Source organism: Leopardus geoffroyi, chromosome E3, assembly GCF_018350155.1.
Source record: "Leopardus geoffroyi isolate Oge1 chromosome E3, O.geoffroyi_Oge1_pat1.0, whole genome shotgun sequence".
Taxonomy (NCBI): Eukaryota; Metazoa; Chordata; class Mammalia; order Carnivora; family Felidae; genus Leopardus; species Leopardus geoffroyi.
In genome coordinates, this window is record NC_059340.1 from 32456236 (window position 1) to 32475076 (window position 18841).

General features: G+C 53.5%; 1 protein-coding gene across 1 annotated transcript in view; it reads left to right on the plus strand.

Annotated features, from left to right (window-relative positions):
• LOC123589086 overlaps window positions 1-18841 on the plus strand; it is a gene marked incomplete at its 5' end in the record, with an annotated part of 131390 nt that overhangs the window by 20741 nt on the left and 91808 nt on the right. Inside the window, 12 exons of the mRNA XM_045460727.1 lie at window positions 1717-1890; window positions 6032-6187; window positions 6958-7142; window positions 8091-8273; window positions 9259-9350; window positions 11134-11297; window positions 13283-13442; window positions 13568-13647; window positions 15848-16034; window positions 16825-16980; window positions 17352-17485; window positions 18556-18714. Coding sequence (XP_045316683.1) covers window positions 1717-1890; window positions 6032-6187; window positions 6958-7142; window positions 8091-8273; window positions 9259-9350; window positions 11134-11297; window positions 13283-13442; window positions 13568-13647; window positions 15848-16034; window positions 16825-16980; window positions 17352-17485; window positions 18556-18714 — 1830 coding nt within the window. The remainder of the gene's footprint in view (window positions 1-1716; window positions 1891-6031; window positions 6188-6957; window positions 7143-8090; window positions 8274-9258; window positions 9351-11133; window positions 11298-13282; window positions 13443-13567; window positions 13648-15847; window positions 16035-16824; window positions 16981-17351; window positions 17486-18555; window positions 18715-18841) is intronic.

An 18841-nucleotide genomic window follows, 5' to 3' on the forward strand; every position in this document is an offset into this window, starting at 1 on the left:
TAAATAAACGTTGAAAAAAAAATTTTTTTTAAATTCGTTTTATGTTTTTATATTATTTTTGAGAGAGAGAGCGCCAGTGGAGGAGGGGCAGACAGAGAGGGAGGCAGAATCCGAAGCAGGCTCCAGGCTCTGAGCTGTCAGCACAGAGCCCGACGTGGGGCTCGAACTCGTGAGTGGCGAGATCATGACCTGAGCTGAAATTGGACACTTAACTGACTGAGCCATTCAGGTGCCCCTCACATCCATCACATTTTAAGAACCAACTAAGCCAGGCGTATTAGCGTTCTCTCAAGAAATAGAACCAGTAGCACATAGGTACCTCTAGAAAGAGATTTATTGTAAGGAATTGGCCCACACGATTATGGAGGCTGACACTTCCAAGGTCTGCGGTCAGCAAACTTTAAAGCCGATGGTGTTGTTATAGTTGGAGTCTGAGGGCCTGAGAACCTTTTATTTTAGAGGCTTGAGACCTGGGAAAAGCCCATGTTTGAGGTTAGGCTGAAGGCGGGGAAAAGGTGATGTCCCAGCTTGAGGCAGTCAGGCAGAATTACCCTGTAGTTGTTGATTGCCTTTTGTTTCATTCATGCCTTTGACTGATGGGATGTGGCCCACCTACATTATCGGGGCACTCTGCTTGGCTCAGTCTATTGATTTAAATGTTAGGGGCACCTGGGTGGTTCATTCAGTTGAGTGTCTGACTCTCGGTTTGGGCTCAGATCATAATCCCAGGGCTATGGGATTGAGCCCCCCATCAGGCTCTAAGCTGAGAGTGGAGGCTGCTTAAGAGTCTCCTTCTCCCTCTGCCCCTCTCCCCCTGCTCTTGTGTGCACACGTGCTTGCTCTCTCTCTCTCTCTTCCTGTCTCTCTCTTAAATATATCTATGTATATAATATCTATATCTATCTATCAACATAGATAGATATAGATATTATATAGATAGATAGATAGATAGATATAGATGAATGTTAAATCCATCCAAAACCACTCTCACAGAAACACCCCAAGTTGTGTGTGACCAAATATTTCAGCACCCCATGGCTCAGTCAAATCAACACAAAATTACCCATCACACCAGGCCTTCAGCATGCCTAGTGCATGAGACACGGGATCCTGCTCTCACAGAGCTCAGGATCTTGCAAGGGTGACACACAGATTACAGCATCTGAGTGTGACCTAGAGGTTTTGGGCTGGACATTGAGGGGAAGGAGTGATAGATTTGGTCAGGGGATGGGGAATGTGGGAAGAGAGTGATGTGGGAATTCAAGGAGGACTTCCCAGAGGCGGTGCCATTTGAACCAGGCCTGAAAGAATCGGTAAGAATTTTTCCTGTGCAGCTTTTGCCCAGCAGATGTGGAACTTGATTTGGAAACGTGGTGCCCCGGGGTACTTGGGTGGCTCAGTTGGTTGAGTATCTGATTCTTGATTTCAGCTCAAGTCATGAACTCCTGGTTCATGAGTTTGAGCCCTGTGTTGAGTTCTGCGGTGACAGCATGGGGCCTCCTTGGGATTCTCTCTCTCATCCTCTCTGCCCTTACCCTGCTCAATCTCTCTAAATAAATAAATAAGTTTAAAAAAAAAAAGAAAGGTGGATCCTAGGGAGCCCAGAGAGCCCTGCCCAAGTCTGCTGGGCACCCCAATTCGAGCCCCCTGCCCTGCAGCTCTGATCATCCATGTGACTGAGCAGCTCCTCATGGAGTCCTGGCTTTTTCTTCCCAGCTTGGCCTCCGGCTGGAAAATGCAGAGAAAATCGTCCACAGGCTGTTCGGCGGGAAGTCGTTCTGGGGACAGGAAGAGGAGGGAGAGGCCCAAGCAGAGAAGTCCCCAGAGCCAGAAGCAGGGTCCACCCCACATGCCAGCAGCCCTGACTGTCCGGGAGAAAGGTACAGAAAGGTGAGAGGCATGCAAGCAGAAGGTAAGGGGGGGTACCCGCTCCCACCCTGCTCCCACTGCCCGCCAGCTGAGCTTTTGGCCTGGGGTCCCAGCTGTCGATGACATCAGACCCTGCCCTCCCTCCCCCCACCGCCACAGAAACAAGTAGCTGGTCCCGAGCTGAGTAGCAGAGATTAGCCTGCTTGGTGGTGAAAAAGTGTTTATCAAAGCATCACAGGGGCGCCTGGGTGGCGCAGTCGGTTAAGCGTCCGACTTCAGCCAGGTCACGATCTCGCGGTCCGTGAGTTCGAGCCCCGCGTCAGGCTCTGGGCTGATGGCTCAGAGCCTGGAGCCTGTTTCCGATTCTGTGTCTCCCTCTCTCTCTGCCCCTCCCCCCGTTCATGCTCTGTCTCTCTCTGTCCCCAAAAAATAAATAAACGTTGAAAAAAAAAAAAAAGCATCACATACAATTAGAAAACTGCCCAAGATTGTTAGCGCTTTTCCACCAGTAGAAAACATCCTTATAATCAATGCCCAGACCATTGTCAGCACCCCAGGGGCCCCCTGCTCCTTCCTCTTTTAGTCTACCCCCTCCTAACCAAGGGTAATCACTAATCCCACCTCCTAACTGCTCTGATTAATTCTACTTAAAAGCAAAAATCAACTTTGTGGAGGTATAGTTGGCCAGTAACAAACGGCGTGTATTTACAGTATAGTTTGTTGAGTTTTGACATAGGTATGTGCTATGAAATCATCACCATAGTAAAGTCAGTGAACATATCCATCACCCCCAGAAGTTTCCTCGTGCTCCATAATATCCCCTCCTTCCACCCACCCCTGTCCCCAGGAACCAGTGGTAGGCTTTCTGTCCCTGTAGATCACTTTGCATTTTCTAGAGTTACGTAAATGGAATCACGTGACACAAACTTAATTTTCAAAGCGTATAACCTTGGGGTGCCCGGGTGGCTCAGTTGGTTGAGCTTCTGGCTTCGGCTCGGGTCATGATCTCACGTTTCATGGGTTCGAGCCCCACGTCGGACTCTGTGCTGACAGCTCAGAGCCTGGAGCCTGATTCGGATTCTGTGTCTCCTCTCTCTGCCTCCCCTGCTTACACTCTGTCTCTCAGAAGTAAATAAATGTTTAAAAAAAATTTTTTTTAATAAATAAAAGCGTGTAGCCTTTTTGCCCAGCTTCCTGCATGCAGGACATTATTCTGTGATTCACCCATATGGCAGGCTATACTGGTAGGTTATTTCTTTTTATTGCTGAATAGCGTTCCATTGTATGGATGTGCCAGTTTGCTTATCCAAAGGTGGATGGACCTTTGTGTTGTTTCCATCTTGGGGGCTGCTATGAACATTCATGTACAAGTCTTCACCTGAATGTATGTTTTCACGTTTCTTGGGTGGATGTCCAAGAACGGGCATGACTGGGTCAGATGGTAGTTACAGGTTTAATCTTTGAGACCTTCATGAACTGTTTTCCAAAGTGGTTGTACCATTTTGCACTTCACCAGCAGGGTGGGAGAGTTCTGGTCTCCCCCTCATCCTCGCCAGCACTTGGTATGATTAGACCTTTTAACTGTTGTCATTCTGTTAGTAGTGGTATCTTCCTTCTTTAATGTGTGACTCCCCAGTGACTAATGATGTTGAACTTAGTTTCATGCTTGTTTGTCCATAGGTCTTCTTTGGTGTATGTTCAGATATAGTGTCTGTTGTTATTTTTTTAATACTGGATTGGGTTCTTATTACTGAGTTTTGAGAATTCTTTGGATCTTGGAAACAAGTCTTTTATCCGATATGTGGCTTGCAAATATTTCCTCCCAGTGTGTGGTATGATCTTTACTTTTCTTAAAAATTTTTGTTTTTAATGTTTATTTATTTTTGAGGGGGGGGAGGGGCAGAGAGCGAGGGAGACACAGAATCCGAAACAGTCTCCAGGCTCTGAGCTGTCAGCACAGAGCCCGACGTGGGGCTCGAACTCAGGGACCGCCTGATCGCGACCTGAGCCGAAGTCGGACGCTTAACCAACTGAGCCACCCGGGCGCCCCTAAAATGAACCATCTTAACACAGACAATTCAGTGACATTAGTACATTCTCAGTGATGTGCACCCCCCACTTCTGTCCAGTTCCAGAATACCCTCACCACCCCAAAGGTGACCCATACCCATTACAAGTCACTCCCCAGCCCCTGGTAACCACTAATCTGCTTTGGGTCTCTATGAATTCAGCTATTTGGGACATTTCCTATGAATGGAATCAGACAAGCTGGGACCTGTTGTATCTGGCTTCTTTCACCTCCCATCGTGTTGTGAGATTCATCTGTGTTGCATGGGTCAGTACTCCCTCCCTTTCTACGGCTCATATTCCTCTGTGTGGAGAGACTATACTGTTTGTCCACCCGCCTGCTGAAGGACCTTCAGCCTGCAGGTTGCTTCCACTTCTTGGCGAGCGTGAATGATGTTCCTCATGTCCTTTTGTGTGTGTGTGTGTGTGTGTGTGTGTGTGTGTGTGTGTGTGTGTGTGTGTGGTTTCTTTGGCTTAAAGTTGGTTTGTGAGATCATCTGTGTAGCTGTGCATACTTATGGCTTGTTCATGCTCTTTGCTGTGTCGCGTTCCACGGTACGGAGACACCACCGTTTGTTGATCCGTCCTGCTTCTGGTGGGCTTCTGGGTGGTTTCCAGTTTCTGGCTTATTGCAGGTGGTGCTGTGAACATTCTCGTACGTGTCTGTTTGGTGAACGCACGTGCGCGTTTCTGCGGGGTGTGTAGCCAGGGATGGATTTGGTGGGTCGCCGGGTGCTTTAACATCCGTTCTGTGGGTGAGGACTGTGCCTTCCGTGACTCTTCTCCCACTGAAGGCCACTTAGGTGGTTGGCAGCTTTTTGCTCTCATAAGAAGCTACTGCTGCATACATCTGATGGTGATCAGGGAGAATGGCTGGGGCATTTATCGTGGGACATGGTGACACAGTTACCAGTCATCAAGTGTGAAACCAGGGCCCAAGGACACAAAGATGGTCAGGGTCCCTGCCCATTAGAGCCTGTTGGACTAGATCTGGGGCCAGCAAGTCACGTGAATGAGGCTGGTGGGCTAGGCATAAACACTTTTTCTTAGAATCTATAATCCTTGGGGTGGCTGGGAGCCTCAGTCGGTTAAGCATCCGACTCTTGATTTTGGTTCAGGTCATGATCTCACCATTACGGGATCGAGCTCTGCGTTGGGTCCCATGCTGAGTGTGGAGCCTGCTTGAGATTCTCTCTCTCTCTCTCTCTCTCTCTCAAAGAAAAAAAATCTACAATCGTTTTTGTCTGTTATTTTCACACTCTTGATGGAGAGTCCTAACCAAAGATCTCTTTTGCACAAGCACAGCGATAATGGCAACAATACTTGGCCTCCGTGTTGGAGAGGCAACAGGGAGAGGTGGGGTCTGTGGCAGGTTCCGGGAGCATGTACCTCCATTAAAAGTGGCAGCTATTGTTGACCTCTTACTGCCCCCTGTGGTGGTGGAGGAGGGGGGTAGGCAGGCCAATACTTGTATCTTTCGAGAAGCAAGAGAATCTGGATTTTACGTGTCATTTCTTAAATGTTTAAATGTTGGAAACAGATCCAATTTTCAAAAGGTCCACACTGCGTGAAATACACAGGAAGACAGTGTGTCAGAGACTAGTGTGCAGATGGGAGAGGTGGGGCAGGTAAATGCAGTGTGGTGCCTGGATGGCGTCCTGGAACGGAGAAAACGGGGCTGGAAAAAGTGGTGGAATCAGAGTAGTGTCTGCAGTTTTGATGATAGTCCGTGTCTGTGTCAGCTTCTCAGCTCTCGCCCTGACCCTGGCAGTGAAAGACGCTGAGCACGGAAACAGGGCGAGGGGTGTATGGGAGCTGCTCGTACCATCTTGGCAACGCTTCTGTAAATCTAAGGTTATTCCAGAACAAAAGGATTGTTAGAACACTCACACCCACACACACCGTACTGGGCTCTGGGCAGGTCAAAGAAAACACATGTCTGGATTCTGCTTGTGGGCCATGAGTTTGGCAAGCCACGTTCCAGACACCAAAAGCCCTTGACCTTGCCCTCTGGACCACCCCGCCCTCCCCCCCCACCACCCCCACCACTGTCCAGGCACCAGACCTGATGCTGGTCACCTGGCTTCTCCCTCAGGTGACCCGGAGGCGCACGGAGAGGCGGGCGCTGCGCTGTGAGCTGAGCGTGAAGGTGTTCGGGCATGAGCTGAGCGTCATGAACTGCGGGGTGATGGGGAGTCGCATGAGTCGCCAGTCCTTGAGCCTGGCCGAGCTGGCAGTCAAGCTCCTGAAGGTACCTCAGGCTGGGCTCGCCCCCTCCCCGCCCTGCTGGCCCCGTGGCATTTCCTTTGGTGCTTTAAAAGTATTACAGTACTTCTCAGACTTAAGATAGTGGGATTTCAAGCCAGGCTGCCCAAGTTCAAATCCCAGCTCCACCTCTTACCTCCTGGGGAGTGTTAACTAGTCACGGCCTCAGTTTCTGCATCTGTGAAATGGGAATGATATTATAATAGTGGGACGCCTGGGTGGTTTAGTCGGTTAAGCATCCGACTTTGGCTCGGGTCATGATCTCACGGTTCATGGGTTCGAGCCCCACATCAGGCCCTGTGCTGACAGCTCAGAGCCTGGGGCCTGCTTCGGGTTCTGTGTCTCCCTCTCTCTGCCCCACCTGCACTCGCACTCTGTCTCTCTTTCTGAGAAATAAATTAAAAAAAAAGTGAAAAACCAGTAAGTGCTCTGCATCGTGGGCGGCGCCCGCACTCTTTACCTGACTGACCCTGGGTCCCTGACCTCTGACCCTGATCCTTTTCCACAGTAAACTGTCTGGGTTTGAACTCGGCTTCACCTGGTTCCACGTACGTGGGTTTGGCCAGATGATTTCATGTGTTGATGGGCCCGGTTTTCTCCTCTGGAAACAGGGGACAAGGATAATATCGCTTCCTTCCCCCCTCCCCCCCGCCCCTTGTGTGAGGATCAAATAAGGTCGTGTGTGCTCCGTGCTCCGTGCACACCTGGCCCGCTCCGGGGGCTGTCACCTGCATCACTACGGTTCTGTGACTGCAGGGGCAGGAGGTACAGGTGAACCGGAGGCTGAACCTGGCCTTGGAGGAGCTCACCTTCCCCACCATGTCTGGCCTTCCAGCCCGGCTGACCCTAAATGCCTCGGCTGCCATCAGCGTCCGAGTGCGAGGCACTGCCAGCTTCCAGCAGCCCCTGGATTTCTCCGTGAATGGTTATGTCAAGCCCAGGTAGCCGGCTCCCTGAAGCTGGGGGAGGGAGGGGGGCGAGGAGGGGTCTCCCCTTGCAGAGGGCTGCAGAGAGCGCGGGCACCACTCTGGGCTGGAGGGGGTCCCTGCTCTGCAGACCATCGGTCACACCAGCTCCTGTGATTTGGTGGGTTTTGTTTTGTTTTTGTGCCAAGAGACTGTGAGGAGGTCCCGGGTAGCTATGCCCGCTTTACAGGTGAGAAGACTGAGGTTCAGTGAGGTGACAGCACGGGCCCAAGGAAGCACAGCGGTGCAAGGCAGCGGGGTCTCCAGTCTCCTGCCACAGCCCACGCTTCCCCCTGCTCCACGCTGCCTCTGAGGGGAGGGGAGGAGGGACAGCGGGAGGGCCATTTAAGATGTGTGGGCACCGAGTCTGGTGACCCCGCATAATCACCCAGGAGGTGGGCACTGTCCTCGTTCCCGCCAATGGTGGAGGAGACGGGCTCCAGGCAGGTGCGCTCTGGGTCCAGGGCCACACAGCATGGGCCGAGTTTGCTCAGTGCTCGTCTGATTCTGCAGCGGGACTGACTCGGCTGGCCTGTCTGTGCTTTCTGGGTCTGACGGGGGGCAGTGTGGGTGTCCTCTGCGGGCTGCTCTTTGGCACGAAGACCCCGACTGGGGCTCAGACAGCCCCGGTCGCCATCCTGCTACCCTTCATCCCAGCCATGGGCCCCGAGCGGGTGGTCTTGCCTGTCCCCTCCTGTGTCTGCGCCTATGAGTTGAGGCCGACGATGGTGAGGACTGGGAGGACGGTGTGTGAAGGGCTCGGTGCCCCTGGAGTGTGGCCAGCGATGACCCCGGCGCACGGGCCGCTCTGGCTCGAGATTCGGAGAACAGCCGGGGGTGGTGGGCGAGTGGACTTTGGGCTTACGGCCCCCCGCCCCCACCCCGGGTCTGCGGGACACAGCTAGCGTCTGTCCCTCCCCTCAGTGCCCTGCTCCGGATCTCAGCGCAGATGGGCACGGTGGGTGCCCTGGGGCAGGCCGGGCTGAGGTGGGTGACCAGCATCCGGGGCACCGCCAGCCTGGATGGCGGGATCCAGGCGAGGAAGAGTCGAGACCTCAAGGTGCATCTGAACACGCCCGAGGAGCCTGTGGAGCTGCTCAGCCTCAGGTGGGCGGTCTGCCCCGGTGGGCGGTCTGCCCCAGTGGGCGGGGCCGTGAGTGCCTGCCCCTGCGAGCGAGGGCGCGGGCAGGCGTGGGCGGGGCCTGAGGGCTCGTGCACGCGTGTCTGTGAGCACCCGTGAGCGTGTGCACGTGGTCGTCAGTGTGTGCGCCTGTGTGTGTGTGTGTGTGTGTGTGTGTTCACATGTGTCTGAGAGTAGAAGTGAGTGAGGTGAGCCTGTGTGTGCAGAAGGGGGTGCGTGTGAGTCTGTTAGGTGAATATGCACGTGTGTGGGAGTGTGTGTGAGAGTGTGCCTGTCTGATGGTGTGTGTGTTTGCGTGTGACTGTGTTAGTGAGTGTCCTGTGTGGGAGTGTGTGACGCACTGCGGGGGCCAAGGAGTGGAGGTGGGAGCTCTTACAGGGCTCTCTCCTGGGACCAGCTTGTTCCCACCCTCCTGGAGAGGTGACAGTTGGACAATGTTTAAAACCCCCCACTTGCTCCTGGGCTAACCCAGGTCTTACGTGATTGTCCTTCTTCATGGGGGTCCTACCCACCTCTTACCTGTTTCCTTCCACTACCTCCTGCCTTTCACTCAGTCCCTCTCCCTCCACCCTGACGCCCTTGAGCCACCCTTTATGTGCTTCTAAAGAGGCCTCTTTATTCCCACCCCAGGACCTTTGCACTTGCTATTCCCGCTGTCTAGAATGCCGGCTCCTTCTCATCCTTTAAGTCTCTGCTCACATGTCAACATCTGCAGATACCCACACACTCCCAGCTAATGGAGGCCTTGCCCTGTCCCTAAGACAGACCCCATGCTGCCCCCATTCAGGTTTATCATGGCACTTGTCACCAGTGCTGTGGGTGAGTTCTCCAGAGGCCTGTCCCGTTCACGGTGGCATTTGCCCTGGTGTCAAACTGTGGCAGCTCAAGGAGTATTTGTCCGGAGAATGAATGCAAATGACTTGTTTGGGACTTTCCTCTTTCCCCACCCAGCTCTAAGCTGTACCTCGTCACCGGGGATGGCGTGAAGAGCCTCAGTAATGCCCGCAGCCCTTCTGAGGCCCAGTCCTGTACTGACAAAGAAGGTAGGCGGTAGGGTCCTTGCCATTGCTCTCCCCAGTTGGGCATCTGGGAGCCGAAGGGACCAAGGACAACTCTAAATGCTAGAGTTGCTCTCCTGCCTGAGAAGGATTTATACCCCTTAACTCTTTGATTCTGCTTCTAGAACTCTACCCTATGAAAACAAGCCAATAAAATGTGCTATGCACAAAGATGTTCACGGCGTCATTATTTACAAGGGCAGAAAACAGGATGCAACTCAGCGATCCAGTCCTGGCTGATTGGTTCATTAGGAAGGCTTGCGAGCTAGGAATAGGTTGTTACATTTCCAAATGGGTGAAAAGTAATCAGAGGAAGAATATTTCAAAGTGTGGAAAATTTGCGCAGTGCATATTTCAGTGGTCAGAAATAAAGTTTTATTGGTACATGGCCGTGCCCATTTGTTGACCTGTTGTCTGTGACTGCTTTTGTCCTTCAATGGCAGAAGTGAGTAGTAGTGACAGACCATCTCTATGATCAGCCAAGCCTCAAGTATTTACTCTCTGGCCATTTGTACGAAAAGTAAAACCCTCCGACTTCCGGTTTAGTGAGTTACTGAGATATCCTATGACTTTACATTTTTTTAAAAAGTTGGTTTATTTTTGAGAGACAGAGAGAGAGAGCATATGCAAGTGGGGGAGGGGCAGAGAGAGAGAGAGAGAGAGAGAGAGAATCTCAAGCAGGATCCATGTTCAGCACAGAGCTCGATGTGGGGCTTGAACTCACGAGCTGCGAGATCATGAGCTGAGCCGAAGTTGGATGATGAACCAACTGAGCCATCCAGGTGCCCCTAAGTTATTTCCCTTTTATTTATTTTTTTTTAAGTTTTTTTTTTTTTTTAATGTTTATTTACTTTTGACAGAGAGAGAGGGAAACAGAGCATGAGCGGGAGAGGGGCAGAGAGAGAGGGAGACACAGAATCCAAAGCAGGCTCCAGGCTCCGAGCTGTCAGCACAGAGCCCGACGCGGGGCTCGAACTCACAAACCGTGAGATCATTACCTGTGCTGAAGTCGGACATTTATCGAGCCACCCGAGCGCCCAACCTGTAACTTTCAAACCCTGTAATGAAGGAGATATTTTAACAACATTAGAAAATTATCTAGTAATAACATCACGTTATTTTTCAGCAAAGCTGAAAAAAAAAATGGGGCGGAAATTCTCCAAACCGGAGCGGATCTTTGTAGTCATTTTAGGAGTAAAGTCGGGGAGGGGTCCATCTAAACGAACTGACCACTTTAGGCCGGGCGCTGTCCTGAACACTGACGGGCTCTGTCAGTCCCCACAGTAACACCAAGAGGCAGGAACTGTTCTCAGTTCCAGTCCACCGATGAGCAACACGGAGGCACAGAGATGTTTAGCAACTTGCCCAAGGTCACACAGCCGGGAACTGGCAGAGCTGGAATTCGGACCCAGGCAGAGTCTTGCTCGGGAGCCTTCGTTCCTCTACACACAACTGCCCACACTCTTCGTGTCTGCACCGGGGTCCTCAAGCCAGGGTGATTTTGCCACCCTTCCCCCCGCCCCCCAGGGGACATCTGGCGATGTCTGAGACGGTTGGGTTGTTGTAACTAGCATAGCTCCTGCAACAGAGGCTTGACTAGCCCAGTATGTCAGTTGTGCCGAGGGTTGAGGGACCCTGGTCTACATGGCACTGGTTCCCAGAAGCAAGTGGAGAAGCTTTTCCTTTGCTGCGTGAGCAGCCGTGGGCTCCCGCCTGGAATTCTCTAGCTCTCTGCTGCCCAGTGCTGCCCACTCCCCTTTCTCCACAGGGTCCCGCACCTGGGGCTGGCAGCTGTGCACAGAGGTCACCTGGCCACCAGCTGGTCAGCCCTCCCTGCTCTCGCTGCCTGTGTTGGCGGCTGTGACGCTGAAGAAGCAGGACCAGGGCCTTCAGCAGTACCTCCTGGAAGCTGCTTATACCTTCCACCCCCAGGTAGGCCCTCTGGAACGGTCCCCCCTTCCCCAGCCAAGTTGCGGGTCTCCCTAGGTCTTCTACTCTGGGATCAGCCTCATGAGGACATGGGGCTCCTCTCTGGAGCGGCTGGGCTGGGCTGGTCCAACTGTGGTCTGCCTCCTGCCTCAGGACCCTTGCACAGGCTGATCCTCTGTCTCTGGCTGTCTGACGTGTTAACTCTGAATCTTCCAGTCTCCGTTCACACGTCCCCTGCTCAGCAAAGCCTGCCTTGATGACCCCAATGCAGTCATGTTCTTTGGTTACTTGCTCTAATAGGACCATGCTCTTTCCCTTTAGATCATTTTCATGTTTGTTACTAAAGCTCCTTGGCCGCCGTCTGTCTCCCCCACCGGCTACTTAGTTCCCGGGAAGAGCTTCAGTGCCTGTTTTTCTCTCTCCTGTGTCCCCATCATCTGGCACAGAATGGGCATTCAACAGCCTCCTCCTATCTCATCTCCCAGTGTCTGCTCTGGTATCCTTACCATCTGTTCTACCCTAGCAGCCAGATAGGTCTTCTGAAACCGCAGAAGGTTCTTGTCCCTCTTCTGCTCAGAGCTCTCCAGTGGCTTCTGTCACTCTGAGTAGGAGCCAAACACCCTGAACCACTGGCCTGTCCTTCTCGTCTCCCAAATTCTTTACCAGATTCACCACTGTCCACACACTGGTCTCCTTTTTTTTTTTTTTTTTTAAACACCAAGCACATTGCTACCCCAGGGCCTTTGCACTGGCTGTTTCTTCTGGCTGGAATACTCTTTCCCAGGCATCCACTTGGCTCTCTCTCTTGCTTCCTTTGTTTTCTCAAATGCCCCTCAGAGGCAGCCTTCCCTGACTACCCTGCCTGGCCCCAAACACTGAATTTGTCAGCAGAGTACCTCTTACCAGGTGCCGTCCTGTGTAGATTTGTGTCTGGTGGTCCCTCCCCTCTAGAATATAGGTGCCATGAGAATATGGGTATCTAATGCTCAGTCACACTCCCTGAGCCTACAACTAGCCTCATACACAGTAGTGAACCTTTACAGGTAGTGAAAGAACGTACGATGATGTGGGGTCTCAAAGGGTGCTCTTGTCTTATGCTGTGTTGTCCTAGAAGCAGACCTGAATCAAGGATTTGGGTCAAAGTGATTAAGAAAAGGCTCCAGGACGACCTAGTAAGAGAGTGTGGAAGTTAGAATAGGGAAGGAAGAGGGGCGCCTCGGTGGCTCAGTTGGTTAAGCATCCAACTTCGGCTCAGGTCATGATCTCGCGGTTTGTGAGTTTGAGCCCCACATCGGGCTCTGTGCTGACAGCTCAGAGCCTGGAGCCCGCTTCTGATTCTGTGTCTCCCTCTCTCTCTGCCCCTCCCCAACTTGTGCTCTGTCTCTCTATGTCTCTCAAAAAATAAATGTAAAAAAAAATTTTTTTTTAAAGAATAGGGAAGGAGAAGAAGGTGAGTGGGGAGTGACATCAGGGGAAGCAGCAACTTTTTCCTGATCCTGGGGGAGCCCTGGAGCATGGGTTCCAGGTCAGAGTGGGGTCCTCGTGAGGCTGGGAAGCTGCAATTTTTTGTTTTTTGTTTTTAACTCCTGTAAAAACGCACAGGAGGGCAACATTCTGGAGGCCCAGGTGCCAGGTGTTAGCACACTGTGCAGAGACTCATAGATACGTGCACTGAGCTGGATAAGGGGTCTGAGGGGATCTGCTCAGGGTGCCCCTGGTGGGTGCCATGCCTTGCTTCTCCCCAGGCTATTTGCCGGACAAACCAAGTCCCTGTAGATGTGGTCCTGAGTTTCCTGTAGGACTTTGCTCTTCCCCAGGTACTGCTCGAGATCTCCAAATTTGCGATTTGGTTCTTGCCTCGCGAGGTCAAGGAGGAGCCTAAGAACTCAAGTTTTTGAGTGGTGGGGATGCGGGTCTTCCCTCGGGAAGAGGGAGAACCTTCTGACTGGATGAGATTCTGGAGTCTGAGCAGTCTGCTGTGTTTCCAGAAGGACGGCTGGCTCCCTCGGGAAGCTTCGGCTCATGTCTTCATGGGCACGCCCAAGTCACACGTGCCCAGGGACGTCGGGGTGGACGTCAGCTACAGCTTGCCCCAGGGGAGGTTCCGGCTCAAGCTTCTGCATCTCAGGAAGAAATTGGAGCTAGACGGTAATGACCGCGTCCCCTCCGTGTTCCCGGGGCCCAGAGATAAGAAAACTGGCAGGACGTTGTCCTGGGGGAATGCAGGGGCAGAATGGCCAACCCTGGTCCCTAAACTCTTGTGTTGTCCCCAGGAAAGATCGAGACTCTCCAGAGCGGCCGCGTGGGTCACCTGGAGCTGATAATGGACGACCGAGACGTCTACTACATCAAGGTTTGCTCCATATCTCCATATCCTCGGGCCTCCCACGTTGGCACCTGCCACCTTCCGGGCGTTTCCGGCCTGAGTCCCAGGGTCCCTGCTTACTAGTTGACGTCACCATTGCTGTGTCCTCCTCCCATAACATTTGTGAGCTCTTGGTACTCAGAGACGTATAAAGGAGAGAACGTGGGCTCGCATCTTACCACTTAGGTAAAAAAAAATCAGTCATATTAGTAATTCAGGAGCATGCTTTAAGGTCAGTAGAGAGAGGCAAGTTAAAGCATGCCGCTCCCCAGATTTCCAGAAGAAATAGCAGTGTGTGCCCCAAGCAGTCTGTATTAGTTCCCCAGGGCTGCTCTAGCAAAATACACCCCCCCAAATTAGGTGGCTGAAACACCAGAAATTTCTCACGGCTCTGGAGGCCGCAGGTCCAAAATCAAGGTGTTGGAGCCTCCATGGCTCTTGGGAGAGCCTCTGATGGCCTCAGGCATCCCTTGCCTGGTGGCATCTTTTCTCTGTCTTCACGCTCTGTCTTCCTCTGTCTGGGTCCAAACTTCCTCTTTTTATAAGGACATCTGTCCTTCCTGAGTAGGGCCCGCCCTCGTGACCTTATAACCCGCTCATATGCAAAGCCTCTATTTCCAAAGAAGGTCCAGAGGGAGATGGGGAGACCAAGGAGGGGATCGAAACCCGTAGGTTTGAGCGTCTTCGTTTTTTCTATTTATCAAGCACCCATAGTGTGCCGGGTACTTGGAAGACAGCTCAGTGAAAGAGACACACACAATTTTCTCCTCTTGGGGCTTCCATTGTAACAGACAAAATCAATAAGTAAATTCTATAGTGATAGGTGGGTATCAGTGCAAAAGGAAAAGGGAATCCTTGAGCTGGGCCTAGGAGTCTGAAGTTCTGTGAGAAGAAGGGTCTGAAGAAGTCTTCGGTTTTAAATAGGATGAGAAAGTAAGCCTGATTGAGAGGATACCTCTTAGCAGAGACATGAATGATGTTCAGAGGAGAGCCATGGGGTTCTCTGGGCGAAGAAAATTCCAGGTCAAGGGTGCAGCATGTGCAAAGGTCCTGAGGTGAGGATGTGCCTGGTGTGTTACTAGCACAGCACACAGGCTCATGTGTTTGGAGAAGACTAGAAGAGGGGCAGAGAGGTGGGAGAACAGATCCCATAAGGTCTTGCCAAAGAGGAATCTGAAGACAGCGAATCATGATGGTCAAGGAACAAAGGCAAAAAACAGGATTTAGAGAGCATGTAAAGTAGCGGATGGTTTTTACATCTTTGGGGTAAGGGGATCAGCTGGCAGGTAGCAGAGTCTGTTGGGTTGGCCTACAGTTGATAGCGGCCATCGGTGATCACATTTGTACTTGCTTACGGGCTCTCTAGAAAACCTCAGGTCTGGCGACATAGAGGGCTGTTTTGGGCTGTCCTTGTGTCCTGCCTGCCGGTGTCCTCCCCTGGGAAGTCCCTTCAGCCAGGTCCGCACCGCTGACTTCCAGAGAAAGTCTCGGCCTTGTTGGTCTTTGCAAGGACATCACATTTTATCCGGAGGAAGACGGGCCTGTGTGATCTTACGTGTCTCAAAAGGGTCGCTCTGGTTGCCAGACAGAGAGCAGACAATGGGGCCAAGGTGGGAGCCAGGAGAGCCGGGAGGCGGACGCTGCGACGACATAGGCACTGGTGGCCAGGTCTCGAGCCAGGGGAGTGGTGGATGTGGCCAAAGTGGTCGGATCCCAGGATTGTCTGCAGGGATTGCTGGCCCAGAGCGGGCTGCCGAGAGGGAGGGGGGAAGGAGCCTTCCACATTGACATCTGAACTTGTGACATGGACTCCTTACTTTGAAAAGGACCAATGGGCGCCCGGGTGGCTCAGCTGGTTAAGCGTCTGACTCTTGGTTTCAGCTCACGTTGCGATCTCACGGTTTGTGGGATCGAGCCCTGAATTGGGCTCTGTGCTGATGTAAGACTGCTTGGGATTCTCTCTCTCTCTCTCTGTCTGCATCTCCCCTGCTCTCTCTGTCTCTCAAAATAAATAAATGTTAAACAAGAAAAATAGCAAGCTTAAGAAACTGGGGAAGGATCAGTCGCGAAGGCTATTGGCTAAGCTCCGTCCTCCGTCCCCTGTCCCGTCTGTCTCAGTTCTTGTGGACGGAGCCAGGCTTGCTGGCCAAGCCCGGCCCCGCCCCCGGTGATGCTGGGGCCTTTTTAGGGCCGGAGTGACCTGTGGCCAGCAGCTGGCGGTGAGCCCCAGCGGTTTGAGGCCCAGCTGGAGGCAAAGCTGGTGACGGCGGGCCGCCCTGTGGTCCTCACCGGGCACTTCAGCCGGCAGGCAGGCAGCCGGTTGGCCTTCTCCGTGTTGCTGAGCAACGTGCTGAGTGACCAGGCCCACCTGTCAGGTAGGAAGAGGGGCCCCCTCCTGCCCACTCCCTCTCTTCAGGGCGCCAGGCTACAGGAGGGGGAGGGCCGAGCACCCCACGTGGAGTCTCCATGCCCTCGAAACCTGCCAGTATTAACATCCCCCCCCAAGGGAAAATCCAGGCTCCATACCTGCTCATGCCTTCCCTTAGATACCCCCCCCCCAGAGGCTCCCCTTGATGCCAACTACCTTCCATGAACCCCAGAACAGCAGCTTTTGGACTCTCTTGATTCTGGCCCATATTCCACCATATGTAAAATGCACATTTTGCATTGTGACCCAAATTGCACAGGGCACGGCTTCAACCTTGAGCACGTGGCCTGGCCTGGGCACAGGCCAGCCTGGCAGGTGCCTGTCATGATACCAGAGCTGGGGTGCAGCCCTGTGGCTATGCTCCTCGTGGTTGTTCTGGGAGATTCCGGGGGGATGACAGCAGGGCCTGCTGGCCCCCTGGCGTGGGTATTCCGGGTGTTGTCACTGGCTGAACGTTGGGGTCGCAGAAACAGGTTTCCAAAGGCCTCCCCAGATGGCCTCCGAGGCATTGTTTTTCTTCTCTGATCTGTCTTGTTTTCTACTTGAAGACTTTTGGCCTGGACCCACAAAAGTGACTTTCGGGGTCGCCCCCGAGTAGTAGGGTCAGTGCTCTGACATCGGTGTTCCTCGGCAGACACCGGGGCATCCTTTCCACCAGCACCCCTGTCCCCGGGGCCCCCGGAAGGGAGCCCCGGCCACACCAGGCCTGCCGCTCTCACTGCCCGCTCCCCCCACAGTGCTGCTGGAGAAGAAGGCGGAGGACGGGCTGCAGGTGGTGGTCCTGGGCGGCGAGCTCTCTGTGCCGGGTTTCGTGGGGCTGCGCGTCCTGGGTCTGGTGCAGCAGCGGGGCCGCCTCTGGACCAGCTCCCTGAGGATCAAGTACGGCCTCCTGGGTACGGACCTCGAGCTGGGCGGGGGCCGACGTGGCGGGACCCTCGCCCTCTCCTGGGGCTCTGGCTCTGGGGGCCGAAGTGCCGTCTTGCCTTTTGTCCTTTCGTCACCTGTTCCTTAGCCACCAGGTCACTCTGTCGGCCCTGAATAGACCTGAGCACCCACCAGTTAAAAAAAAAAAAAAAAGATATTTAAGTCTGTCCCTTAAACCCTCCCTCCCCTTCAGTAGGTCCCAGCGAGTGACGGGAAGTGGAGCGGATCCGGGGCAGGGGTGGGAGTGGCCGAGACTGGGCTGCGTGCTCCCGTGTCCCGGGAATGGGGATGGAGGGCTGCTGGCGGACGACGGGCAGGCGTCTCCGGTTGCCCCGCGTAGGTCAGGCGAAGCAGCTGGCGCAAGAATGCAGCACCAGCCAGAAGCTGCGGACGCACAGTGGCTCAGAGGCAGCTTATGAGCTAGAGCTGGACCACGAGCTCCACTGCACGCAGGCCCCAGCGCTCAGCCACAAGGTGAGTGCCCTGGGTGGGTGGGCGGGGGCGTCTGGAGAGGGCCCAGAGCTCATCCCCACGGAGAGATTTGGTCAAGGTCACGTATGGGAATGGAGCTGGAGTTGGAGCTGCAGTCTCAGGCTTCCGTCCATTGGTTCATTTGGTCTTTAGTGAGTACCTACTATGTGCCTAGCACTCGGGAGAGCTGTGCACAAGGCAGCGCCTGGCCTGTGCCATGCTGTTGCTGGGTGGGGGCAGAGAGAGAGAGCGAGAGAGAGAGAGAGAGAGAGACCAAACCAAGGGAGCCGTAGGGGACATGGATGGTAAACAGGGTGGAGACTGAGGAAGCATAACAGTGGGGAATTTAGTTTGGATGGGGTGGTAGGGAAGGCTTCTTTGGGAAAAGTACATCTTAAGGTGAAAATGAAACCATGAAACGACTCTGTTCCTATGGAAGTGTGCTTCAGGAAGGGGACATGGCACGTGCAAAGGTCCTGGGGCAGGAGGGAGAGCTGGAGTGTTAGGAACTCGCAGTTCGCCATAGTGGCTGGCACCGTGAGCAGAAGGGAGAAGCTGATGTTCTCTTGTTAATTGACTTATTTCACATTTTCCTCTCCCACTGGATTCTTGCCCCCCTGAGTGCGGGATCTCCTCGAGTCTTCCTTGTTGGGTATCTGATGCCCAGTGCTGGGCATAGTACCTACTTGGTACTTGGGGGAAAATGTGTTCAGTGAATGAATACATGAACGAACCTGGTGTGGAGATGTGAGAGGGGGTGGCAGGATGCCAGGTTCGAAACCCTGATCCACTGAGGTTCTATCAGAGAGCCAGAGGCTGCCGTAGAGAGTGGGGGCAAGAGGCCGTGGATTTCACTCAGTCCACGCTCAGGATTTAAGGGGTACTGACCACATAGTCTCAAAGGTGGACCATATTCTAATGCACTGTTTTACGAAATCAAAGTCAATGCGAAAAGACATTGACCTCCTATGGAACTGTCTGCCCAGAGGAGCCACGGTGGGTGGCAGTGAGGAGGCCCAGGGACTGGGCAGACCAGGCTTCCTCGCGGATCTCCTTGGGGGGGGGGTCCCCAGCTTCAGCTCCGGCACGAGGAGGGCTCGGGCCACCTGCACTCCCAGCTGGAGGTGAGCTATGGGAAGCACTGGAACGAGAGCAGCGGTAAGAGGCAGTTCCGCATCAGCCAGACCTTCCAGAATGACTCCGGCCCGGCCCTGAGCAATTACTTCGTGGAGGTAAGCACGGGCTGCACAGAGCCGCAGCATTGCCTAGTGGCAGCTGGGCATCCCCCCTCCCCCCACCCCCAGTCACCACATCCCTTCAGGCCTTGGTTCCAGGGTCACCACCAGCTTCGGCTTCACG